The sequence below is a fragment of the Eubalaena glacialis genome, chromosome 17 (genome assembly GCF_028564815.1).
Source record: "Eubalaena glacialis isolate mEubGla1 chromosome 17, mEubGla1.1.hap2.+ XY, whole genome shotgun sequence".
NCBI classification, from domain to species: Eukaryota; Metazoa; Chordata; class Mammalia; order Artiodactyla; family Balaenidae; genus Eubalaena; species Eubalaena glacialis.
The window spans coordinates 46706391-46729026 of record NC_083732.1 but is presented as its reverse complement, the minus strand read 5'-3'; the positions used below and the strand labels follow the sequence as shown (position 1 = coordinate 46729026).

Genomic DNA, 22636 nt, shown 5'->3' with positions numbered 1-22636 from the left:
GCAGTGGTTGAGAATCTGCCTGCCAATGCAGGGGACACGGGTTCGAGCCCTGGTCTGGGAAGATCCCCCATGCCACAGAGCAGCTGGGCCCGTGAGCCACAATTACTGAGCCTGCGCGTCTGGAGCCTGTGCTCCGCAACAAGAGAGGCCGCGATAGTGAGAGGCCCGCGCACCGCGATGAAGAGTGGTCCCCACTTGCCACAACTAGAGAAAGCCCTCGCAGAGAAATGAAGACCCAACACAGCCATAAATTAAAAAAAAAAAAAAAAAAGATTGAGTGATTTTATGGATTTTAGGATAGTATTACAGACCCAAGGATGTACATATCCTGGGCCTACCCATCATCTTGTCTTCCCTAGAATTTTCAAGGGGCGAGATTCAAAGTAATATGACATTTTGGGCTGTGCAAGTCCCTTATGCCTCAGTCCCAGCCCTGGTCAAAAGTTCTCCCCCTCCTTCCCCACCTCTTCCTCCCTCTGTCATCCCTTTTTGAAATCATGGGGTAGTTGCACAGGTCTCTATGCTGAGACAAAGAGTGACAGTGACAAAGACAAGAGAGGTAGTCAGGCCCCCAAAAGAACCCCAAGTTTACCTTCTCACCCAGGCATAGGACCCAGAGAAAAGACAGAGAACAGCGTGGTTCATGCCTTTAAGGAGAGAGAGACCTTCCCCATTAATATGGGGGCCAATGAAGGTCATGGGCTTTGGCCAATCAAATAAAAACTCCTTCTCTTTTGAGGGGGGTTAGGAAGGGGCTGGGCTGAGGTGGGGCTAGCATGAGAATAGGGCTGAAGTGTATCCCTTACTCTAAACAACAGTGGTTAATACTGTGGATGCAGAGTGTGCAGCTCTGCTACCTATTGGCTCTGTGACTTTGAACAAGTTATTTGACCTCGAACAAGTTATTTGACCTCATTCCTCAGCATCTTCATCCATGAAACATGGGTAGATGCAGTGGTGATGAGGATGAACTGAGATAAGGTATGTGCATTGGTCGGTAAATATAAGTTCTTTTTGTTTGGAGTTCTGTCTCCTAACCCCACTCTTTTCTCTGTTAGCTAAAACCTGAGGAAGCCTTCAAATGCCCGCAGAAGGAATACAGATGGAATAATTCATAGAACAAGAAACTACAATATTCTGCCAATTTTTCTTCTTTGGAACTTGCTATTTGCCCAAATTCCCTGATTCCACCTTTTTTTCTCCATCTCTATAACCTCAGATGGTCTCAGTGAGCTGGAATCTTGAACGAGGTAGCTGGGACTCTGCCGGATAAGGCTTGGCTGTCAAATGTGCTTTGCGAGGTATAACTGTGACTTTTATCTAAATATTCACTCCAACTTAACTGCCATTCAGTTGAAACTTTTCCTAAGTAGTTGTTTTCTCATCTGGCTTCTTGTGGGACAGAAAATTTAAGAAGGCAGATTCTGTTATTCAGACACAACATTGCTGTACTTACTGACTCAACAGTGGACTGAAAGTCCCCCTCCCCCATCTTTAGAGTTGGTTTTCTTTCGCATGCCTCACATATACCAATGAAAAATAGTTCAGAGTGGATATTGCCTAGACATAGAATTAGGTTCTTATTAATGGGAAGAATTAAGTTCTTATCAATGGGCAAAAGTAGAATTGAGAGGTAGATGATATGCTTATATAATCTGATTTATTCTTAGTTTTTACTGCACGTAATGTTTCTGTTGAGACCAGTTGACAGAGTCGGAGGCTCAGCATGGAAAAAGCATGGATAGTTCTGAAGTACAAATGATTCACGTGTTACATGTATTTTAGGATGAAGCCAGCGGAAGACTTTTGGATGGTGTCCTTCCCGCCTTCTCTCTCTCTCTGTCCCTCCCTGACCCCCCACTCTTCTCCTTTCCCCACATCTGTAGCCATCCCCTCCTGGTTAAGCCCAGAAGGAAAACTCGATGGAAATGACGGAAACCATCCAGGAAATTATGACACCCAGGTTCTGGTTCCAGCTCTGCTAATTACTAACTGAGTGGTAGTCACCCCTCCGGGTATCAGCTTCCTCACATATAAAATAAGTAGGAGGTTGGGGGGGCCAGGGCACGTAGGACTGAGAGATCTCTAAGTTTTCATTCCTCTGTGGATTTCACCTTTGCCAGCTTGGGGCCTGGCATGTCTCAGCAGCTGGTCACTTGGATAATCCCCAGAGCAGATAAGTGCGGCAGGATAACGGAGAATGGGCCCTATTCACAGCAGAGTCCAGCCACTCGAATAGATGCTGGTGCCTCTGGCTGTTTTCCGGAGCCACCAGTCAACCCAGAGAAGAAGCTGGCTGGAAAAGTGGATGGATGGATGTATTAGAAAGGCCAGTGTCATCTCCAAACACAGTGTCTGGGAAATGCCCATGTGCCCAGAAAGAAGTCACTGAATCCCTTCAGCTGGTGCAAAGAGCCGGGCAAGCCAGGCTTTGAATCCTGACGCTGCCACTTACCCGAGCTGTGTGACCTTGAGCAAGCTCTCTGGCTGTTTTGTCATTTTCCTCCTCCATAGAATGGGAGTGGCAGTATATGCACCTTGCCAAATTGTAGTAAAGTTCGAGGTACTGCAGAGGCCTAACAGTCCCTACTGAGTATAGGGACTCAGTAAATGGTAGTAGAAGTGGCTGTTGTATTACTACCCTGTGCCCTTTACTCACAGGACTCATTCGGGGGACTTGGGCCCCAGTTCTGGCTCAGGGCTCCTCCCATGGCTGGAGAACTGGCTCCAAGACCAGGCCCAGCCATGCCAGGGAGCCTGGCGCAGAGATGCTGCCGAACGCGACGCTGATTAAATTCCCTGATTGAGGAGCCTCAGTATCCCGGTCCAGAGAGGGAGCGCCGGCAACATTTAGCACAATCTGCTTGGATCCTTAATTAGGTTATTTTTCAAGACCTTTTCAAGGTCTTGTCCCCTTTCCTCAACTTCCTCTGGCCGCTTCGCTGTGGGTCCCTGTCAGAGAAGGGAAACAGAGCAGTGTGGGGCTCCCCTCCATCCCTCTTCCAGGGAGAAAGTAAAAGGAGCAGGAAGTGGCTGTTTTCCTTGCAGAAGATGCGGCTAACACAAGCCCTGACCGCTCGGGGTGGCTGCAGCCCCATCCGAAGGGCTAAATCTCCACGCGCGCCTGGCTGAGCCCTGTTTTGTTTTCTGGCGAAACTGGGTTTCCAATTCAAACCTGCCTCTTCCTCCATCCTTTATCGGGACAGCTCGCAAGTGTTTTCCTGGGAAGCGCGATTATGTGGCACTTAGCGTATTTTCTCACCTTCCCGTGTCCACCTGGTAAAAATAAAATAAAATAAAACAAAACAAAATAAAGGAGCCCGGGATTGAACTGTCGTTATTTTTTAAAAGGGGAGAGTGGGGTCACATGATGGCGAGTAACTGATTTAGTGAAGTGGCTGCAAGTCCGGGTTTGCTGCAGAGCCGGCCCCTCCCGGTGGGGGCGCTGACGTCACGGAAAAGCCCCGGCGCGGGTCGGCCGGGCTGGTATAAACCGCGGGGCCGCGGCGGCTGCGGGCGGCGGGCTCGGGCGGAGGCACAGACGGCGGCAACGCGCGAGCACCCTGCGCTCGGCGGCCCCAGCAGCACAGCGCTCACCGACCCTCGGACGCCCAAGTAAGCCAGGAGGCCCGCGGGGGCCCTCCCGACTTTGGAGAGGGGTGGGGGGGCTGGTTGGGGAAGGGATGGGCGTTCCCAGCCCGCAGAACTTTCTAAGTTGAGAAAAGAGCCTTCGGAACGTGCTGTCCGCACTGTGTTTTTCCAGGTCGGGGGCAAAGTTTAAGGTGCAAAGGATGCCATCTGTCATGAGCAGGTTCCTTGCTTCAGTTCAGGAAGAGGGCCACTTCTTCCTACAGGCTGTGGTCAGAGGGCAGCCGTCAGGCTCTGGTTGTTTGAATTCAAGTCGGCCAACGGGGGCGCTGCTTGTGAGATTAAAAAACCCCGGCTGATCATCGCGGTCAGGGTCGTGCTTAGGGTCATCGACGGGTTGGGGTGTGGAGCGTGGGGGTGAGCGTGGGAAGGGGAGGGTCTGTGCATTTCTCGCTCTCCCGAGTGGATCTTGCTGATTCAAATAAGAATGCTTCTACTTTATCTCAAGCAGCCTGGGAGTACAGACCTCCGTGCAAGGGGGGCGGGAGTGGGGGGAGTCTTGAGAAAGGGAAAGTTGTAGCGAAGTTGTTGAATGTCTTTGGGGAGACTCTTTGACCTGATTTGCTTCAAAAAGGTGGAAATCTGAGTTGAATTAAAGAACTCTTGAAGCGGACATGGTTTAATAAGAGTGAAGCATTTTCTCTGAGAATTTGACAGGTCTGAACCTGAGGGGGTCATTTCCCTGCCAGAAGAACAAGGCATGGGGCTGGGATGTTTTAAACGTGATATCCGTGGGCAGGAGGGCAGAGCTGAGGCATAAACCTCAAACAAATTCTTTCCCCCCACCCTCAAATAATAGCTAATTCAGGCAGTTGGGGAACATCAGGGCAACTTTACTAAACATGGAAGTTCCAATAATCGCTTGTCCAGTCCAGCCAGGGGGAGTGATGTCATTGTCACGTGTTTCCCACTGAGGCCCACTGGATGCTGGTGCAATTAAGAGCCATGTTTAGACAAGAGCAGCTAACCTGGCCAGCTGGTCCCCAGCTGCATTAACTTGTTGCTTTTCAAGCCGTGTCTGGAGGCTGTTGGTTCCTTCCGGCTGCCTCTGTGCCAGCTCTGAGTGGGGAATCCCAAGGCTTCCTTGAAGATGGAGGAAGCCCCAGGGCAGTGGGTGATATTAATGGTATTTTTTCCTCTTTGCAAATGACAATCTGCCTGAGGAGCTGGTAACAGAGTGTGTGTGTGTGTGTGTGTGTGTGTGTGTGTGTGTTCGGTTGAAAGCCTGTTGACTGCTTCATTGGTGTTCCTTGTGTTAGGGTTACTTGGGTCTCACCTCATTTAATAAAACATCACTGATGCCTGTGTTTAAGCCCCCTGACCTCTCACTCGTGCTTCCTAATGCTAACACCTGGGCTGCTTTGCTCTCTAGGACCCAACGATGACTCTGAATAATGTCACCATGCGCCAGGGCACTGTGGGCATGCAGCCGCAGCAGCAGCGCTGGAGCATCCCAGCCGATGGCAGGCATCTGATGGTCCAGAAAGAGCCCCACCAGTACAGCCAGCGCAACCATCACTCTGCTACCCCCGAGGACCACTGCCGCCGGAGCTGGTCCTCCGACTCCACGGACTCAGTCATCTCCTCCGAGTCGGGGAACACCTACTACCGGGTGGTCCTCATAGGGGAGCAGGGGGTGGGCAAGTCCACGCTGGCCAGCATCTTTGCGGGCGTGCACGACAGCATGGATAGTGACTGCGAAATGCTGGGAGGTAGGTGGACCAGCCCCCGCGGGCTCCTGTCGTCAGCAGTGGTCCAGCAGAAAGAGCAAGTAGGTGGGTCATTTACCTGCAGAGTCGGGAACTGCGAGTGTGCATTCTTGGCTCTGGCTCAGGAGCTGAGTCCCCACAGAAGCGCTGGCATACGCCCCTGGGACAAGAACATGAAAATGCTCGTAGATAGAACCTGGGCCAGAAAGGCAATTTCTTAGATTCCAGCTCTAAAGGGACTGGGGAGACGGATTATAGAGGGCAGAGCAGGAGGGTCAGGATCCCACCTCTGGCTTTTGCCATTTCTGACCTGGACCTTTCAAGAACTGAGTGTAGACGCAGACTTTTTCCATGGTGATACCTAAAACCAAACCGATCTGAAAAACTGTTAGGATGAATTCGTTAGTTTGTTTATTGCAATATTAGAGGCTTTTGAGGGTATAAAATCATTTAAAATCTGTATTTTAAATAGCACATTTAAAAAAATATTGAAATACAACAATGATGATACATATATTTGTATAGAGTCTTACAGTTTTTTTTTTTTTTTTTTTTTTTTCAGTCTTACAGTTTTTCAAGACAACTTTCCCTGTACAATCTCATTTAAAATATTTATTATTTAAGCCTTGATTTCCAAAACTAATTTGAGGTGACACAATCTCAGAAATTCACGTATTCCTCAAATACGTGTAAAGCATAGCACTACATTCTGGGAAGTGAGATGAGGATCCTAATAGTCGATGGTTTTCATACAGCGTCTTTCAGCCACGACTCCCGTCTTAGACAACGCCAGGGTCACTGTGTGTCCCTGTTTGCAGCTGTGGAAATGAAGGAAGAACCTTCCAGTGCTTGTCCCAGTGGCATGGTCTGTCTGTACGCTCAGTTGCAACTCACAGCTGAATCACAGACTTCCGGAGTAGGAAGATGTCTTAGTGATGACTCGGTTCTGCCCTCTACTTCATGCATAGAAATCCTACTCCTTCCTCACTCCTGTCAGCCCATTTCTACTAAACGTTTATTCTTCCATTGTCCAGGAGTTCACTGCTTCATGAGGCAGCTCTGAACTGGCTTTAAATGATGACTCATTGATGGAACATTGATTTCTCTCCTCACTCCTGAAATCTCAGGGACGATAGCTAAACACTATTTCAAGGGAGAAAGAGGGTCAGTGTCTCTTTTTATGTAAAGGCCTGTGGGTGAGTGTCACTATAGGAGAAAGGGAGGAGGAACTACCATCTAGAATGCGCATTTGCAGTGGGACATGCACTTTATTGGGAGCCTTATATTTGCTACTGTTTATTTTGGTCCTGACATTATTCCTGTACTCATATGAGTAAACTGAGTCTTAGGGACTTTCCTAGAATCACCCACTGGGACAGCTGGAATTAGAACTCAGGATTTTATAATGTTAGTTTGGTGGTGTTCTCCTTCTGTCATTGATAGGGAACTTGCTATGTGCCAGGCACTGTGCTAAGTACTTCCCACAAGTATTTTGATAAGACTTAGGAAAATTGAACCAATTTGGTATTAATATCCCTATTTTACAGGTGAAGAAATGGAAGCTTATGAAGTCAAGTGACTTTCCCAGGGTGAAAAAGCTAGTCCATGGTCTGGACAGGATTCAAAACTAGTTGTGGTTGAACCTAAATCCTGTGTTCTTTCGCTGTACTCGGCAGCCCCTGGATTTAGCATCCAAATGCTGTTACGTACTGTAGCACATCGGGCTGGGTACCGACCACATGCCTGGCTCCATGCTAGGCTCTGGGGTACCCAGTGATGAACGAGGTACACCATACATACCCTCTGAGGAAGGGGCTAAGTGTCAGTGGCTATAATTCAGAGCAGGATAAAATTATGTGAATACCTGAAGAAGTAACAATAAAGTGCTTTGGAGACTGATATAAAGAAGAGACCAACCAAGAGTTTTTGTTTGTTTCTTTAGAAGGGAGGAATTGAAACAGTTAGTGGATAGCAGACTTTCAAAAATGTTTGTCCATTAGAGTGCAGTGGTATCTATCCAGAGGGCGGTATCCCCATAGGCATAGAGTATTAAGAAGATTGATCCATCCGTGAAACTTGGGAAGGCTGGCTTCTGTATCTGGGAAGCTTCTTTGTTTAATAGGGAGAGGGGGCAGTTGGTAGAGAGAATCCTTTCCATACCTCCTCAAAGAGGGAATCTTGGGCAACAAGAAGCTTCTCAGCTGACTCATCCTACCTAACGTGTCCTATTTGAGTAACTAAATTTATACTGTCTAGGGTTACAGCCCTTACGTATAGGTGGCTGTTGGAATCACTAGTTGGCTTTATGTTTCCCAAGGAGAGAGTTTTCCATGGCATTTCACTGCATTGTTCTTTTTTCAGCATTAACCATAAGAAAAAAACTACACAATACTCTCATCATCATTTCTCCAAATAAAGATGGATGTTGTTAAGATTATATTGCAATAATCTTATGACTCTCTGTGCTCACTTAATGCCGTTCATTCATTCATCCATCCATCCATTCATCCCTGAACAGTTACTGAACCTATACCGTGGAGCTTGATGCGACACTATGAGGACATACAAAGAGTCATGGGGCTTCTTCCTTAAAGATGCTTACAGTATATGCAGTAGAGATCAGATATAAATTGATAGGATGCGATAAGTGTCTTCAAAGAGGTACAAGGGCAGTGCTGTGGGAATTCAGAGGAGAAAATAAATATTACTTCTGGCTGTGAAAATCAGAAAAGGGTTCATGGAAGTGGTGGTCTCTGAGCTGGACCCTAAGGACCACTAAGATCTGGAAGCCCTGAGGTAGGTGGAAGGTATTGCACGTGTGCACAAGGGAGTACAGGAGAGAGCACCGGACTCGCAGCCTGATGATGTGAGTTTGGACCCCATTTTTGACACTGACTTAGCTAGGTGCTCTGGAGACAAGAAACTTACCCTCCTTAAGCTTCCTTCTTAGTAAAATAGGAACAATAACTACTTCAAAGTGTATTAAGAGGATAACAGGTGATAGCATAGTGCCTGGCACATAGTAAGTACTGAGTGAACATTAATTAGAGCTGATTCTGAACCTGTTGTTTCCTTTCTTTGGGCTTATCTTCCACAACTGGACCTTTCATTGCTTGAAGTCCTCATCCACTTTGGTCCCTCTTGGCTGGGGCCCTGTGATATGTGCAGAGGAGACGTGAGCCACTAGAGGAGAGGCCAGTATTCCTAAGCAGGAGTTCCTTTAGGGTTCCTTGGGATCCTCTGCGCTCTGAAAGCTGAAAGCAGTTGAGAGTTTTGAGGGGAGAGGGATGCTGGAGCCTCAGAACTTTCGAGGGGCTGCCTCAGCTGGTTCCAGCGGGTAAGAGAACTCTTGGGCAGGTTCACATACAGCACTTGAGCCAGTCTTGAGCAGGATGGTCCTCCAAGCACAGTGGGGGTCAAATGCGGACAGACAAATCGAGGCGCGCTAGTCCGGGGAAAATGGCCTCAGACGACAAACTCCATCCCGCATCTCTGGATGATCTCTCTTGCTACGCAGGGTGTGAGTACACACCCCTGGCTTTCATGGAGAGGACCAGAAAAATGAGGACTCCCCAGACCAGGTTACTGAAAAGCCTTATAAGCCAATAGGCCTTAACCCTTTCTCCATACACCTTAGCTCAGGGCAAATTTCAAAGGGCTCTTCTAGAATTTTATATTCTTTTATTTCCCCTCTTCTCACCCAGTTAACCCTTGAAAAGGCTGAAAGGTGGGGACTAAGGGAGGAAGAGAAAATAGAGCTTTGGTTGCAAGCAGGTCCTCTCCTGGTTGCAGAAGGCTCTCAAGCAGGATGCTCTGAGTGAGAAATCCTTGGGGCATGTGGCCAGAGGTGATACATAAGCCCAGGTGCAGGGCATATGCACAAAGCAGGGCGGAGGTGTATTGCTTTAGGCTTTTGGGTTTCCGGCACAATGACTTTCAGGCAGAGGTAAGTCCAGTCAGAATGATCCTGTCAGGAACTTTCCAGAACAGCAAAGCAGTTTGGCCTTACTTTTGCAGCTGGAATCTTTAGTCCACTTTTTCTCTAGACTTCTTCTGGTACCTCGTAAACCAAAAGAAAGTTTGAGTTTGCTTTTCCCCTTAGCTATTGGGATACAGTATGTTTCTGTCTGAACTACTAAGGATTCAAATGAATCTCTTGTGCCTACTGTTGCGTGGTGAGTGATGGGCGAAGGGCAGAGAAAGTGCTTTTTTGAGTTTTCTGAGTGCAGGGAGGTCTTTCAGAGAAAAGAGAAAAACTCTGAGGTGGTAAGGGGCAGTCAGCTCCCCCGCCCCCCTTCCCCCACCTGTGCTGCTCAAGCTTTGATGATTTGCACTTGGTTGTATAAATTTGCCTGTTGAGGTCACGAGGCCCTACTCTCCAGTAAGCCAAATTAGGCATTCCACTGCGATCCCATTCATGATACATATTGTGGATGGCAAACATGATGGGAATAATAAATTTAAAATCCCCCAGTGGGAAACTGTTAACATCATTTAGAAGAATGACACCTAAAGAGATGGGAAAACTGACAGAAAGACAGAGCCATTCCTGGCTAATTTTATTCTCATTTGTCCATATTTTCTTTTCTTTCCCTCTCCTGATTCTAATTCCTAGAGGAAGAAATATTGAACCAGGAGCATTGCTTTTTATAAACCCCTCACTATTATGAAATAGGAAATGTCCTGGTTCCTACAATGCAGGGCTCTTAAGCTAGGATTTACCTATAGTAGGGAACGGCAAGTATGGCAAGAGCCAACTTCCTCCATCTGAAGAAATGATGATAACAGCTAACATTTATTGCATTTCTGCTTTGTGCCCAGGCTTAATATATGTAATTGTCACAGCCCTGAGGTGTGGATACTGTTATCAATCCCATTTCACATATGAAGAAACTGAGGCTCAGAGAACTTAGGTAAGCAGTCCTGAGCCAAATAGTTAATAAGAGATGGCACCTAGATTTGAATTCAGGTTTGCTTGTGCTCACAAGCCACAATGCTATACTTATCATTTATTCATTCATTTGATAAGTATTTACTGAGCACCTGCAATCTACCAGGCGCTGTCCTGGGTGCTGGGGGAAATAGCAGTAAGCAGCATAGATGCAAGTCTCTGTCTTAACATTCTGGAAGGCGAGAGGGACAGAAAATAATAAAATAAGTAAGTTAAATGGATTCATGTTAGATGGCAATCAGCACAATGAAGAAAAATGAAACAAGGAAGGGAGTAAGGATTATTGGTAGCAGAGAGGCGATGGAATTTTAAATAGATGGTCAGGAAGCACATCCCTCAGAAAGAGATAAGGGAACAAGCCTTTCGATATTTGAGAGAACAGATTCCAGGCAAAAGGAACAGCAAGAAAAATGGCCAAAAATCATTATGAAGATCATAATTCTCAAATGATAAAATTCAAAACAGGAAAGCTCATTGTGAAAATAGAGTGGGTGTGGGTTCAGTTGTGTGGAATTGATGGGAATCTCTCTTGCAAAAATCCCAGCTAACTCAGTTAATCCCCCCTCTCCCGTCTCCCACGGATTTTTCTGGGCTGGAGCTGCTCTGGCCCTTTGTACTGCATTCACCCTTCACTTGCACTCAATCTGGGCTCAAGTGCAGGGAGGAAAGTTTCCATTACTAAGTAGAGCTGGAGACTGCACTTCTGTTCTACTTAAGATGGAAAAACAAGCCTGTTTATTCCTAGGGAACTGTATTTTTTTTTAACGAAGAAAACTTCACCAAAGCAGGGATAGTTTCAAGATTTTTTTCTTGCACATCTCAAAAGAGGAGAAATGTCTCTGAGCTGAAAGCTCCTGAAATGGCCAGTGAATGTTCAGTAATCACCCCACTGAAAGGTGCAGTGGGTTTCCATGGTAAGGCTTATGAGCTGGGTTTACAGTTCTGCTGGGCAGTTAGTGTTTCTCATGGCACCATCCATGGATTCTGAGTCAAAAGCAGTAAAGTGAGTTTATTCTCCTAAATGGTTTTACTATATAAAAGGTATAGGAATGATGAAAACAAATGCCTTTCATTTCAAGCATTTAGTGATACATGTTCAGAAGATATAGGTGTTCTGCTTATTACTCAGCAGAATACTGGAGGAATATACATAGAATGTTGTTGAAGGTGATTAAAAAAATAATTTGCCTGTGTGAATATTTACACAATTTACTCTGTATATTTACATAATTAATTGTGTATTTAGTAAGTTTATTTTCTGGCATAATTTTCTACACCCTTTTACAGAAAAGTGTTGCCTATTTGCCTGCCTCCAGGATCACTGTTCTTTCTTTTCCAGAAGATACATATGAGCGAACACTGATTGTTGATGGGGAAAGTGCAACAATTATACTCCTGGACATGTGGGAAAATAAGGTATGCAGAGCCTGTAGCTCTCTGTAAATTCCTTCAGGGCCTGCCTTCCAGCAGGCTGTTTGGGGCAAGGGTGACATTGCCCTTTTTGATGTTCCAGATGAGGTGGACTCATTTTCTTGATTAAAAGCATTTACTTCTGAAGAATGAAACTGTTCGAAGGAACAAGTCGTTCATAAATGAGCTTTGAATAACAAGCAAGTTACAGTGATTTGCCCTTAGTTCTATTCAAGAATATAAAAAAGTGTATTTGTTTTAAGGAAAGTGCCAGTAAGTATGGATGATAATTTTAAACTACATAAAACCATATTATATGAAGCTGACACTCTCACTACTAGTTTTCAACATTTGCTTTTTAAAGGTTTGGGGTTTCTGAGCCTATTTGCTAGACATTCTGTTTATTAAGAACCCTCCTATGCTAACAAAAGGATTCTTAATTTTATCACTTAGGGGCAAAAGAGTTTCATGGAAGCCAGGAAAGACTCATTTTTGGTAGTTTAAATAAAATTGGAAGTATTGTTTGGCAGACTCTTTGTATAATTTATCAACTCAAGCTGTAGGAGGAATCATAAAGTAAAACTTTTTGGCATCAGTGCTGTCTGAGCTAGGAGTCTTTACAGCCACAGACATCTTGTAGGCATGGAAGACTGATGCCTTTTGGAGAGTTGGAATAAGTTTTCTTCCTTTCTCATATCAGCAAGGGTACTTTAGGATAAACATATTGTCTCTTTCAAACTAACACCTCATTTACCAGGCAAATCTGAGCTCATGGGAGATCTCATTTCATCAGGGGGAGAATGAGTGGCTCCAGGACCACTGCATGCAAGTCGGGGATGCCTACCTGATTGTCTACTCCATCACGGACCGAGCCAGCTTTGAGAAGGCATCTGAGCTTCGAATCCAGCTCCGCAGGGCCCGGCAGACAGAGGACATTCCTATAATTCTGGTTGGCAATAAAAGTGACCTGGTGCGGTGCCGGGAAGTGTCTGTATCAGGTGAGAGGAGTGGTGCCAATACCATAGAAACTGTCTCTGGATCACCTGCATTTTCCTTCCAACAGTTGTTCTTTCCTTCCTCTTTCATGAAGCTGGAACCAGGGACTTATTAAAATGCCATATGGAGTTTTATGCATACTCTCTAAGGTGCCCATGTTCCCAGCAGATCATCTGTTCTACCTACGGGATTCCAGTCTCCCTATCCCCAAGGCTTTCCCTGGAATTCCTTTAGGGAATATGTCATGCTCAGGGGTTTACTGGCAGTCCCCAGCTTTTTCTCCTCGTCCTTTCTATTCTCCAGGGAGATCTCAAGAGTCCTGGGAAGTGAAAGTAGCATCTTCAAGCAAGAAGGACGGGAACTTTGATTTAGGGGCACTGTGAGAGTCTCACTGAGATTAAGAATTCTACTCTGGTTGCCTCTAGTTCCTGTAGACCCTAGAAACACCCTCCCAGCCCTTACCCTTTGCTTCCTAAGTTTCAGTTAAGGCATCAGTCTGATGGTGTCATGTATCCTTTGTCGTACTTGGTTCAGGGATAATTCCTATTTGTTGAGTTGGCACCCAAGTGCCTTTGGGGGCCCTTAAAATTTTATTGGCCTAATACAGATTTGGTACAATGGTAGAAAAATAAAATACTGCATTGCCAGGCTCCACCCAGGAGAAAAGAACCCTGTTGAATACTTAACAGATCCAACCAGCTTGGGAATGTCTTACTCTTGGGAAATGACTGTCTACAGTAGTCATTTTTTTCCAAACCAAAACTTGGACACCTGGTCATTGAACACAATAGAACATTCGAAAATGAGACTTTCAGAAAAGCTTGTTTGGATAGTTTGCCGTAATTGTATTGTACTGTGCAAAATTCTCCAATTTTTTTCAAAATATCTCATCAAAGCTTAAAAAATTTTTTTTCAGAGAGGAAAGTCAAATAGTCAGATTCTTATTTTCAATTCAGGAAACTGACTCAGGAGAAAGAGTAAAGAACATGAACTTGAGAGTGAAGCAGGCCTGGATTCACACCTGCCACTTACAGGCTATGTGAACTGCCTCAAGTTTTTAAAGGACCACCTCTCTCCCCTCCAGTCTCATCACCTATCTGAAAGGGATAATGTATTCTTAAAGATTGTTGTAAACATTAAAAAAATGTTTATATAGTATTCAACCCAGTTCCTTATGGGAATAAATTAAGGCTATGGCTTTGACTAATTAATATTACGATATTTGATGAAATTGGACTTTCACACAGTGAATTTGGTGGGCCAGATCTAAAGCCCATCTCTCCTGTTTCCAGGAATCTTCGTGTGAGAGTCTTTCCTTCTATTTAAGCCCCGGGAGGACATGTACCCCAGTGGCATCCTGCATCCATCGCATATATGACTGACTTAGAGTTCCCTCGAGGACCATTTAAAATTAGGACTCATCCAGCTTGGCTTTCTGTGTGTGTAGGGTCATATTCTGCAGCCCCCCTGACTTTCTTCTCCCCTCCTTTCCCCACCAGAAGGGAGAGCGTGTGCCGTGGTGTTCGACTGCAAGTTCATTGAGACCTCTGCAGCTGTCCAGCACAACGTCAAGGAACTGTTTGAAGGCATTGTGAGGCAGGTCCGGCTCCGGCGGGACAGCAAGGAAAAGAATGAGCGGCGGCTGGCCTACCAGAAGAGGAGGGAGAGCATCCCCAGGAAAGCCAGGCGCTTCTGGGGCAAGATCGTGGCCAAAAACAACAAGAACATGGCCTTCAAGCTCAAGTCCAAATCCTGCCATGACCTCTCTGTGCTCTAGGCACCCGGAGTCAGCCAATGTCCCCCACTGGACATCACTGAAGGCCATTGGGACCCATAATCTATATTAGATTGGATTCTTAAGTATTGTTAGATGTGGCTTCCCCTGTTGTTAGCTGGGAACTAACGTGCTAGGCTGATGGGCAACAAAATGCATGAGAAATGAAAGAGCTTTGTGAAGACTCAGTATTTATTTACAGGAAAAGCCTGACCTTTGCTACTTGAACACCCAAGACTCATTAGGGGACATGGTTGGTATTCACATGTGTTTCGTCTCTCCTTTGGCTAGTAGAGAATTGAAGCCTGCAAAATGATGCCTAGACAAGAATTTTTCATTATTCAAATTTTGCCTGGTGTTCTGTTATGTGAATTTGAGGCCAATCAGTGGGTCATAAACAAATATAGGAAAACCATCAAAGGAATTTTTCAAAGGAGGGAGAACTTCTTTCTCTGTACCTTATATTTGTGGAGCTAGGATTGCAGAACTGGGTTCATCACGATCATCACTGTTATTGCTCCATGAAGCTGTGAAAAGACATGATGGACTTGCTGGAAACTAAAGCTTAGTAAATAATTTTTGTTCAGTGCCCACAGTCAGGGATCCAGAAGTCTATAGAATTGGGAACTGCTACATGTACCACTAATGGGTTCAAAAATTATATCTTTACTACTGTTGTCTTCTAATTTTTTATTTAAAGGAAAATTATTTTAATCAAATTCTATTTAGTCAAACCACGTTTTATGTTGCATTATTTTTAAAATCATAGGGCCATCATAAAAAATATTTTTAAAATCTAAATTATTGAGAAACTGGAGTGCAAAATACCAAATTTTTAAATATAATCGAAGGTCTGAAGTTTTATAAAACACAAGACATAAATACTTCCAGCATTTTGGGTTGACCCTTTTATGCCACAGCTCTGCTCTATTTATTATTATTTTGCAAAATAATAACCATTTTAACATTTGATAAAGCATATTTATGAACATGTTTCTTAATAAGAAAAATGCCCATTTTATTACCATTTTCTATCTTTTTCAGAATATTCAAGTTTTTACCTATATGTCTTATAATAAAATAAATAAAATCTTTGAAAAGAAAGGCATTCCTAAATGTTTTCCCTCCCGACTCAAGATGATTATGATCATTTTGATGTAGCTTCTAGAGCAAGCACATTATAAAGAAACATACCTATTATTTTATTTCTTCTCTTCATTGGCAAGAGCCCAGTCATTATCTGTTTTAAAGAGTATCCCTGACATCTCTCCTTTGACATGTGATTCACAATAATGCAAAGTGATTTTTGGCTGATACAGTTAGGAAGTATTTGAGGTCATGTAAATGCCAAGTTACAGTAAAAGCGAGATTGACCTTTACTTTGGTCTGGCAAATTCCTGACTCAACAGATGGGCTTTGCTTTGCTCCCCAAAGGCTCATGGTCCTAAGCTTGAGTAAAGCATTAGAGGAAATTATAAAGGATTAAGGGGGAGAAAAAGGAAACTGGTGATTTTCAGCCTGAGCTCTAGCCAGACAAGGCTTTTAACCAAATTCTCCTCCCTGACATTTTTACAGCTGGACGTTAACACGTGGCTGCTTTCCAGTGGTGCTGTGTAGCCCTTCTGCTTCAAGGGTGGGACTTCCTGCTGTTCCCCATTCACACCTCTGGCCCCCCCCCAGCACGCTCTTGCTCTCTCAACTCCCTATCTTTCTGAGTTTGTAATCAGACATACCCTAGTAGTGACAATCAAGGGATCTTGCATATTGCCCAAAGTGACACAGTTTGACAAGGTGTCTCTGCTCTGTTTTGTTGGCCCTTTCTCCTGCTTTTTCCAAGTTGGGAGCAAAGGTTCCCATCTCTGCACTTTGCATCTTTGAATTGGTCAAGGAAACAGTACAGGGAGGTGATAAGAGTAAAGATTCAGGTTATACGGGCCTGGGATGAATCCTGGCTGTGCCATTTAACATGTGTGTCTTTGGAGTAGTTAAAGTTTAAAGCTTCTTAACTATTAGTTTCTCATCTGCAAATGGGGTTGCTAATAATACCTACCTTGTAAGGTTGTGAGATGGATGTCTTTCAGTCTGCCATACCATAAAGAGCTCGAGAGATGGCAGTTTTCATTGTCACGCATCTTCCATTCTGCATCAGTTAGTTAGTTTTATATGTCTGGAAACTCAAAATCAGGGGCCACTATGTCTTTTCCTTTTCATTTCTTTACTCTCTGCAATACAGTGCTTTGCACATATTGAAGCTTCTTATAGTGTTTCTTCTTGAATGGTTCCTCTCAGTGGCCCCACGAGGTTGACAGAACATTTTATAGCAAACAAGTCCAGGGGGATATTAGTTCAGATGTGAAATGTCTGGGCTAGGACTGGGGTCCAGATGTAACTCATTTGCATCTTCTAGTATCCAAAACCATTTGCTATACACACAACTCTTTTCATCCTCATGGACCATCCCCACACACACACCACACACACACCCCTCCACACAGCACACACATATAACATACACATACAGCAAACACAGTACACATATATCCCACAGCGCACACACCACATACGTACCTCACACACACCAACACACACACATTCTTTATACTGTTCTCTGTTCTGCCAGATTCAGCTGTCCTCCTCACTTAGATCTTCCCAGACAAATGGCCGACAGCTCCCAAGCCTCCTAAGCTCCAGGGCCTGTTGAGGATTGTCACCCCGGAGCTCCCCCAGCTTGAGCCAGGCACACGGTTCTGGCTGCAGTCCAGTCTGAGAGGTGTTTTGGTTCAGAGCTATGGCTCGAGTCAGACAGATCTGGGTTTCAATCTGGTTTCATCCGTGTGGATGTGTGACCAGGAGGAACTTGCTTATCCTCTCAGCCTCAGTTTTCCCATCTGTGACGTGGGGATGACAGCATCACCTACTTCACAGTGTTGTGGTGAGAATAACGTGAGACCGACAAAAGTTCTCGCCCCAAGAGAACTCCCACTACTTCTCCAATGCAGCATTCTCACCTTCATTCGCTCACACCTCCTTCAGATGTTACTGGGCACCCAGGCACCATCAGGTGCCGGGAATATAATGATGACTAAGACATTGTCCTGGTCCTCAGAGTCCTCGAGAATAGTAAATTTGACCATCCCATAAAGCCAAAGAAGGTGGCATTAGAAATAGGGAGAAAATGAACTGCGGGAGGATTATACCTGGAAGGCGCTAGATTTGCTGCCATTAGATAAAATTCAAATGAAAGAAAAATATTATTAAAATGATTGGATTCAGTGTGGAAAAGTAAATTGGGCTATTTTTTAAAATTCCATTTTGGGGAATTAGGAGCATTGGAGAAAAGTTGGATTTTAAGCATCCTACGTTTTCGCTCAGTACATGAACTACTCAATACAGGGAACAAGGCAAATAAAATCACTTGGCAAAATCCATGGAGCGCCTGCTTGTGCAAAGGTGCTGTGGAGAATACACGGTGGGAGAAGGCAATCTCGCCTTTAAGAAGCTTATGATATAGTTATGACATATTGGTGGGAGGGGGGCATGGTGTGAATGAGGACAACTGCACAAATACCTAGAATATGACATAGAAGATAAGAAGGGGCCGTGAAGGCATGTGAAGTAAGGTGGTTGGAGCTTGGACGGGAAAAAGAATTCCTTGCTTGGCTGGTGCAATCCTGGAATGCTTCTTGGAGGAAGTGGCATCGCGCTTCATCTTGAAGACTACTCAAGATTTCCACAGGTAAGATTGGTTAAAAGAAAGAAAAATGGAGAAGTTGGCCTATGTAAAGAAAATAACATGAACAAGGGCAGAGAGGCAGGAAAGAGAAAAATCTGTTGAGAAAAATAAGTCCAATTTGACCAGGAGCTTCCTGGAAGGTGGTTATGTAAATGGTTAAATATGTGAGGCTCGGAGTCAGAAAAATGTAGCTTCACATTCTTACTTGTTAGGTGTAGTGGGTTGAATTGTGCTCCCCCAAAATCCATGTCTGCCTCAAAATGTGACCTTATTTGGAAATAGAGTCTTTGTAGGTGTACTTAGTTAAGGATCTTGAGATGAAATCATTCTGGATTTGTGGTGGGCCCTAAATCCAATGAGTGATGCCTTTATAAGAGAAAAGAGAGGGAGACAGATTTGGACACAGAAGAGACACGTAGGGAAGAAGGCCACATGAAGACGAAGGCAGAGATTGGAGTGATGCAATTGCAAGCAAGCAACGCCAAGGAATGTCTGGCACAACCAGAAGCTGCAGAGGGAAGAAGGATTCTCCTCTAAAGCATTCTGAGGAAGTATGGCTCTGCTGACATCATGATTTTAGATTTTTAGCCTCCAGAACTGCAAGAGAATACATTTCTGTTGTTTTAAGCCACCAAGTTTATGGTAACATCCGTAACCCTAGGAAATGAAATACACTGGGTTATTTAGGGCAACTTAGCCTCTATAAGCCTCAATTTCTTCATCTGAGAAACAAGGATAATACCCATCTCAAAGGATTATCACGAGGATTAAATGTAAAGCTCGAGAGTGACTAACCAGGAAGATAAGAGGGGAGCAGTCATAGACTACGTCACTTTTCAGGCTGAGAAGTTTGGACTTGGTTCAGAAGGCAATGCAGTATTTGAATATTGCCAAATAGGGTGTGACAGATGAGTGGCGCCGCTTCAGTACGTGCCTCAGGAGAGCTGACCTGGCAGGAACCAAGAGGCACAAGACCATCCCCTCCCCGCAAGGAGACCGTTGAGGAAGCCTCGGGAACACCTGGCCTAGTGTACCGAGTACTGTGCCCTGGGCAGAGGGAAGGAAGACGTCCAGCAGGAGAAGCATCGATGTGTCCCTTGGATTTACGAGTACACATATCTGTCAGGGTTCAAGGTTTTGTACAAGGAGTGCTCCCAACACAGTCAGGTCTGATACCTAAATAGCCAGACAGCAATGCAAATGAGAGAGAGAGAAAGATAGCAGAACGGGGCGGACCCAGGTGTCAGCTGAGGCCCTGGGTTACAAGATTATACCGGAGCAAGGGTGAAGATTCCGACTTTGTGAGTGCCTAGGAAACAGCCACAATACAAGGCACCAGAAACCATCAGTAATGGTCCAGTTTAACCCCTGAAGCTCTGAGGAAGTAAATATTAGACACCTGCTTGCCCTGTCATGTGACTAGGGAGAAGGATGGAAACCGAGGACTTGAGGAGCGCCGTTGCACGTGCACGTGACTCTGCACGAGTGTGCGTGTGTGTGCACGTACGTGTGCCAGTGCATAAGTGTATGTGTGTATGTGTGTGTGTTGAGGGGCAGAGGTGGGAAGGAGAGGGCTCACAGCTAAGGGAGTAGAGCCCTGCAAGTAGAATAACTTCAAAAGTCAACTAGACTCTCATCTTGCTCCACTTTCCAGTATATTCCCAAAATGCTGCTGTTGTCAGTGGTCTTACTTACTTCAGCATCTATCAAGGAAACTGAGTATTTTTTTTTTTTTTTGCTTTTTTTGTGATTCTATTTTCTTTGCTGATTAGCTTCTTTTGCTTCCCCATCCCCATGTCAGGTGGGAGGTGGGCCCCCCCATCACTCCAGACTCCAGGCAGCTCTAGCCAAGGGTCAAGGCCACAGAGTCTATATTAGTTCCCTAGGGTGGCCATAACAAAGTACCAAAATTGGGTGAATTAAAACAACAGAAATGTGTTTTTTCCCAGTTCTGGAGCCTGGAAGTCCAAAATCAGGGTGTTGATTTCTGTCTGAAGTCTTTTTTTTTTTTTTTTAACATCTTTATTGGAGTATAATTGCTTTACAATGGTGTGTTAGTTTCTGCTTTATAACAAAGTGAATGTTATACATATACATATGTTCCCATATCTCTTCCCTCTTGCATCTCCCTCCCTCCCACCCTCCCTATCCCACCGCTCTAGGTGGTCACAAAGCACCGAGCTGATCTCCCTGTGCTATGCGGTTGCTAAGGAAACTGAGTATTCATGAGGTGTGTGCCCTTTCAGAAACTCAAGATGATTTGTAACTTAAGTTTGCTCAGATCGTGGTCAAATAAGTGGAAACAAAAGTGAGCCTGCATCTTCTGTGCTGCTGATGTTTTTAACCACTTGATCAGAAGTAGAGAAGCGACTTCTTACTGTCGGGCTTTCGGAAACATGGAAATTCAGGCGGCCTGAGATGTACTCGATCTAGCATCACCCAGAGGCCTCCCGGTCGTTGTTTGACTTGCAGAAATCTGGCTGCCTTGTGGGTAATTTGAAACAGTTTTGAAGGGCACTTTCTTGTAGGGTATTTGTAATTTTAGCTACACACACATATACATATACATACCTTCCTACCTATATATGCATGTATATGTACACACACGCACACATTTACAGCAGCCTCATTTGAAGAGAAACCATAATTGTAATACCGATGGCAGATGTTTTAAAATAAATATCTGATGAGGGAACTATAGCCCTCACGTGAATATTGGCAAAAGGTACCTTATCAGGACTACCACAGACACAAAGACACAAAGCATGTTGTGAATATCAGAAAATGGGCAAGGCAAAGAGCTGTGAGGAGTGCAATTTGATAGTCGGTTAGCTTTTATTTGATTAAAAAACACAGTCTGGGCTTCCCTGGTGGCGCAGTGGTTGAGAGTCTGCCTGCCAATGCAGGGGACACGGGTTCGAGCCCTGGTCTGGGAAGATCCCACATGCCACGTAGCAACTGGGCCCGTGAGCCACAATTGCTGAGCCTGCGCGTCTGGAGCCTGTGCTCCGCAATAAGAGAGGCTGCGATAGTGAGAGGCCCGTGCACCGCGATGAAGAGTGGCCCCCGCTTGCCGCAACTAGAGAAGGCCCTCGCACAGAAACGAAGACCCAACACAGCCATAAATAAATAAATAAATAGCATTCCCTTTTAAAAAACAAACAAAAACAAACAAACAAAAAAACACAGATATGCTTGAAAGCAGTACTTTCTTTTTTTGTAAGCATCAGGCTGGACAAGGCAATGAAGTAGAAGTGGAAATCCTATTAAAAAAAAAATCCAAAGGAAATTGCCTGTGATTCATCTATTTGATTGTAAGATGGAGCTGGTGGCTGGCCATAATGTGTTTCAATATTTGGAAACAGCATTGTGAGGAACTTGGATTATTTGGGGAATGATTGGGCAAAAGGAATTCTGAGCTGAGGTGGAAAAAATAAGTGAAAACAGGACCTCCAGAGGTCTTTCAGACAAGACCTGCCACGCTGTGAATGTGCCGCCTGGGGAAGCAGGCCGGCGGCTGGGTGGTCGCCCCACGTGCACTTTCACCCAGCATTGCAGGAGGGCACATTTTAACTGTCCTGCATGCATTATTGGAGACATGGCCAAGACGATGTTGTCCATAAGGATGGTGGTAGCTAATTGTTATGACTTTGCTAACTTAACATTTGTTAATGCAGCACAGAGTGCTGGATGGTGAACCCCAGTCAACAACGGACCACAAGACGAAGTGAAATAGAGAAGTTCATTACTCACAGGTCCTGGAGGAAGCACAGTGTGCCTTGAGGGGCCACACAGGGAGGTCCAGGCAGGGTGCAGACAGAGTGGCAGGACCTGCACACACGCCTTTATTAAGATCCCAGGATGGAGGGCTTTGGGGTTCTTGGGGCAAGGCTGGTTGGGTCAATTCAAACAAAAGAGCGGGGGTTTTGGTAAGCTCCACGGCAGTCTTATCTAAGGGGTGCAGGGAGACTGTGCTCACAGGGCTACTGGGAAAGCCACATCAGGGACTTAACATTTGCTTATGACTCCGTGGGCTATTATCTGGGGCATGCACTTGCATGAGGGGGTTCGTGTCAGTTTAAGGCCTGCCACAGGTCACTTGACCAAATAAAATGGATGCAGAGGCAGCAATACCCTGGAGTAGAGTAGCTTAGCCAAACTCTGGACATGAATGTTTACTGAGCTCTCTTGGTCCCACGGCAGTACACGCAGACCTTTTGTCTCCAAAAGATGACTCCAGGTTAGAGCTTGAGACGGCCTCGGTTGGCAGAGGGCCTTCTTTTTGCACAGAGAGAAATTGAGACCCCGACAAGTGCGATTTGCTCAGTGACCCAGTTGGGCCAGAACTCAGTGACCCAGTTGGGCCAGAACCCAGTTGGGCCAGAATTTCAATGCTCTTTCCACAAGAGTAACTG

At 45.1% G+C, this 22636-nt stretch overlaps 1 protein-coding gene across 2 annotated transcripts; it reads left to right on the top strand.

Annotated features, from left to right (window-relative positions):
• Positions 1–3477: 3477 nt before the first annotated feature.
• On the top strand, positions 3478–15537 carry GEM (GTP binding protein overexpressed in skeletal muscle). Of its 2 annotated transcripts, none has more exons than XM_061171312.1 (5): positions 3478–3615; positions 5021–5423; positions 11648–11724; positions 12512–12716; positions 14214–15537. In XM_061171312.1, exons 2-5 carry the CDS (start codon positions 5030–5032, stop codon positions 14489–14491), a joined length of 954 nt encoding a protein of 317 aa, XP_061027295.1. In that variant the 5' UTR covers positions 3478–3615; positions 5021–5029; the 3' UTR covers positions 14492–15537. The 2 variants fall into 2 exon arrangements, with proteins under 2 accessions (XP_061027295.1, XP_061027296.1); XM_061171313.1 differs by having other exon boundaries at positions 5021–5360; positions 14214–15536.
• The last annotated feature ends 7099 nt before the right edge of the window (positions 15538–22636 follow it).

Coding starts and splice junctions, on each gene's coding strand:
- GEM (XM_061171312.1), top strand. CDS start 5,030: ATGACTCTGAATAATGTCACCATGCGCCAGGGCACTGTGGGCATGCAG. Junction 11,725..12,511: donor TGGACATGTGGGAAAATAAG/GTATGCAGAGCC, acceptor TCATTTCATCAG/GGGGAGAATGAGTGGCTCCA. Junction 12,717..14,213: donor CCGGGAAGTGTCTGTATCAG/GTGAGAGGAGTG, acceptor TTTCCCCACCAG/AAGGGAGAGCGTGTGCCGTG.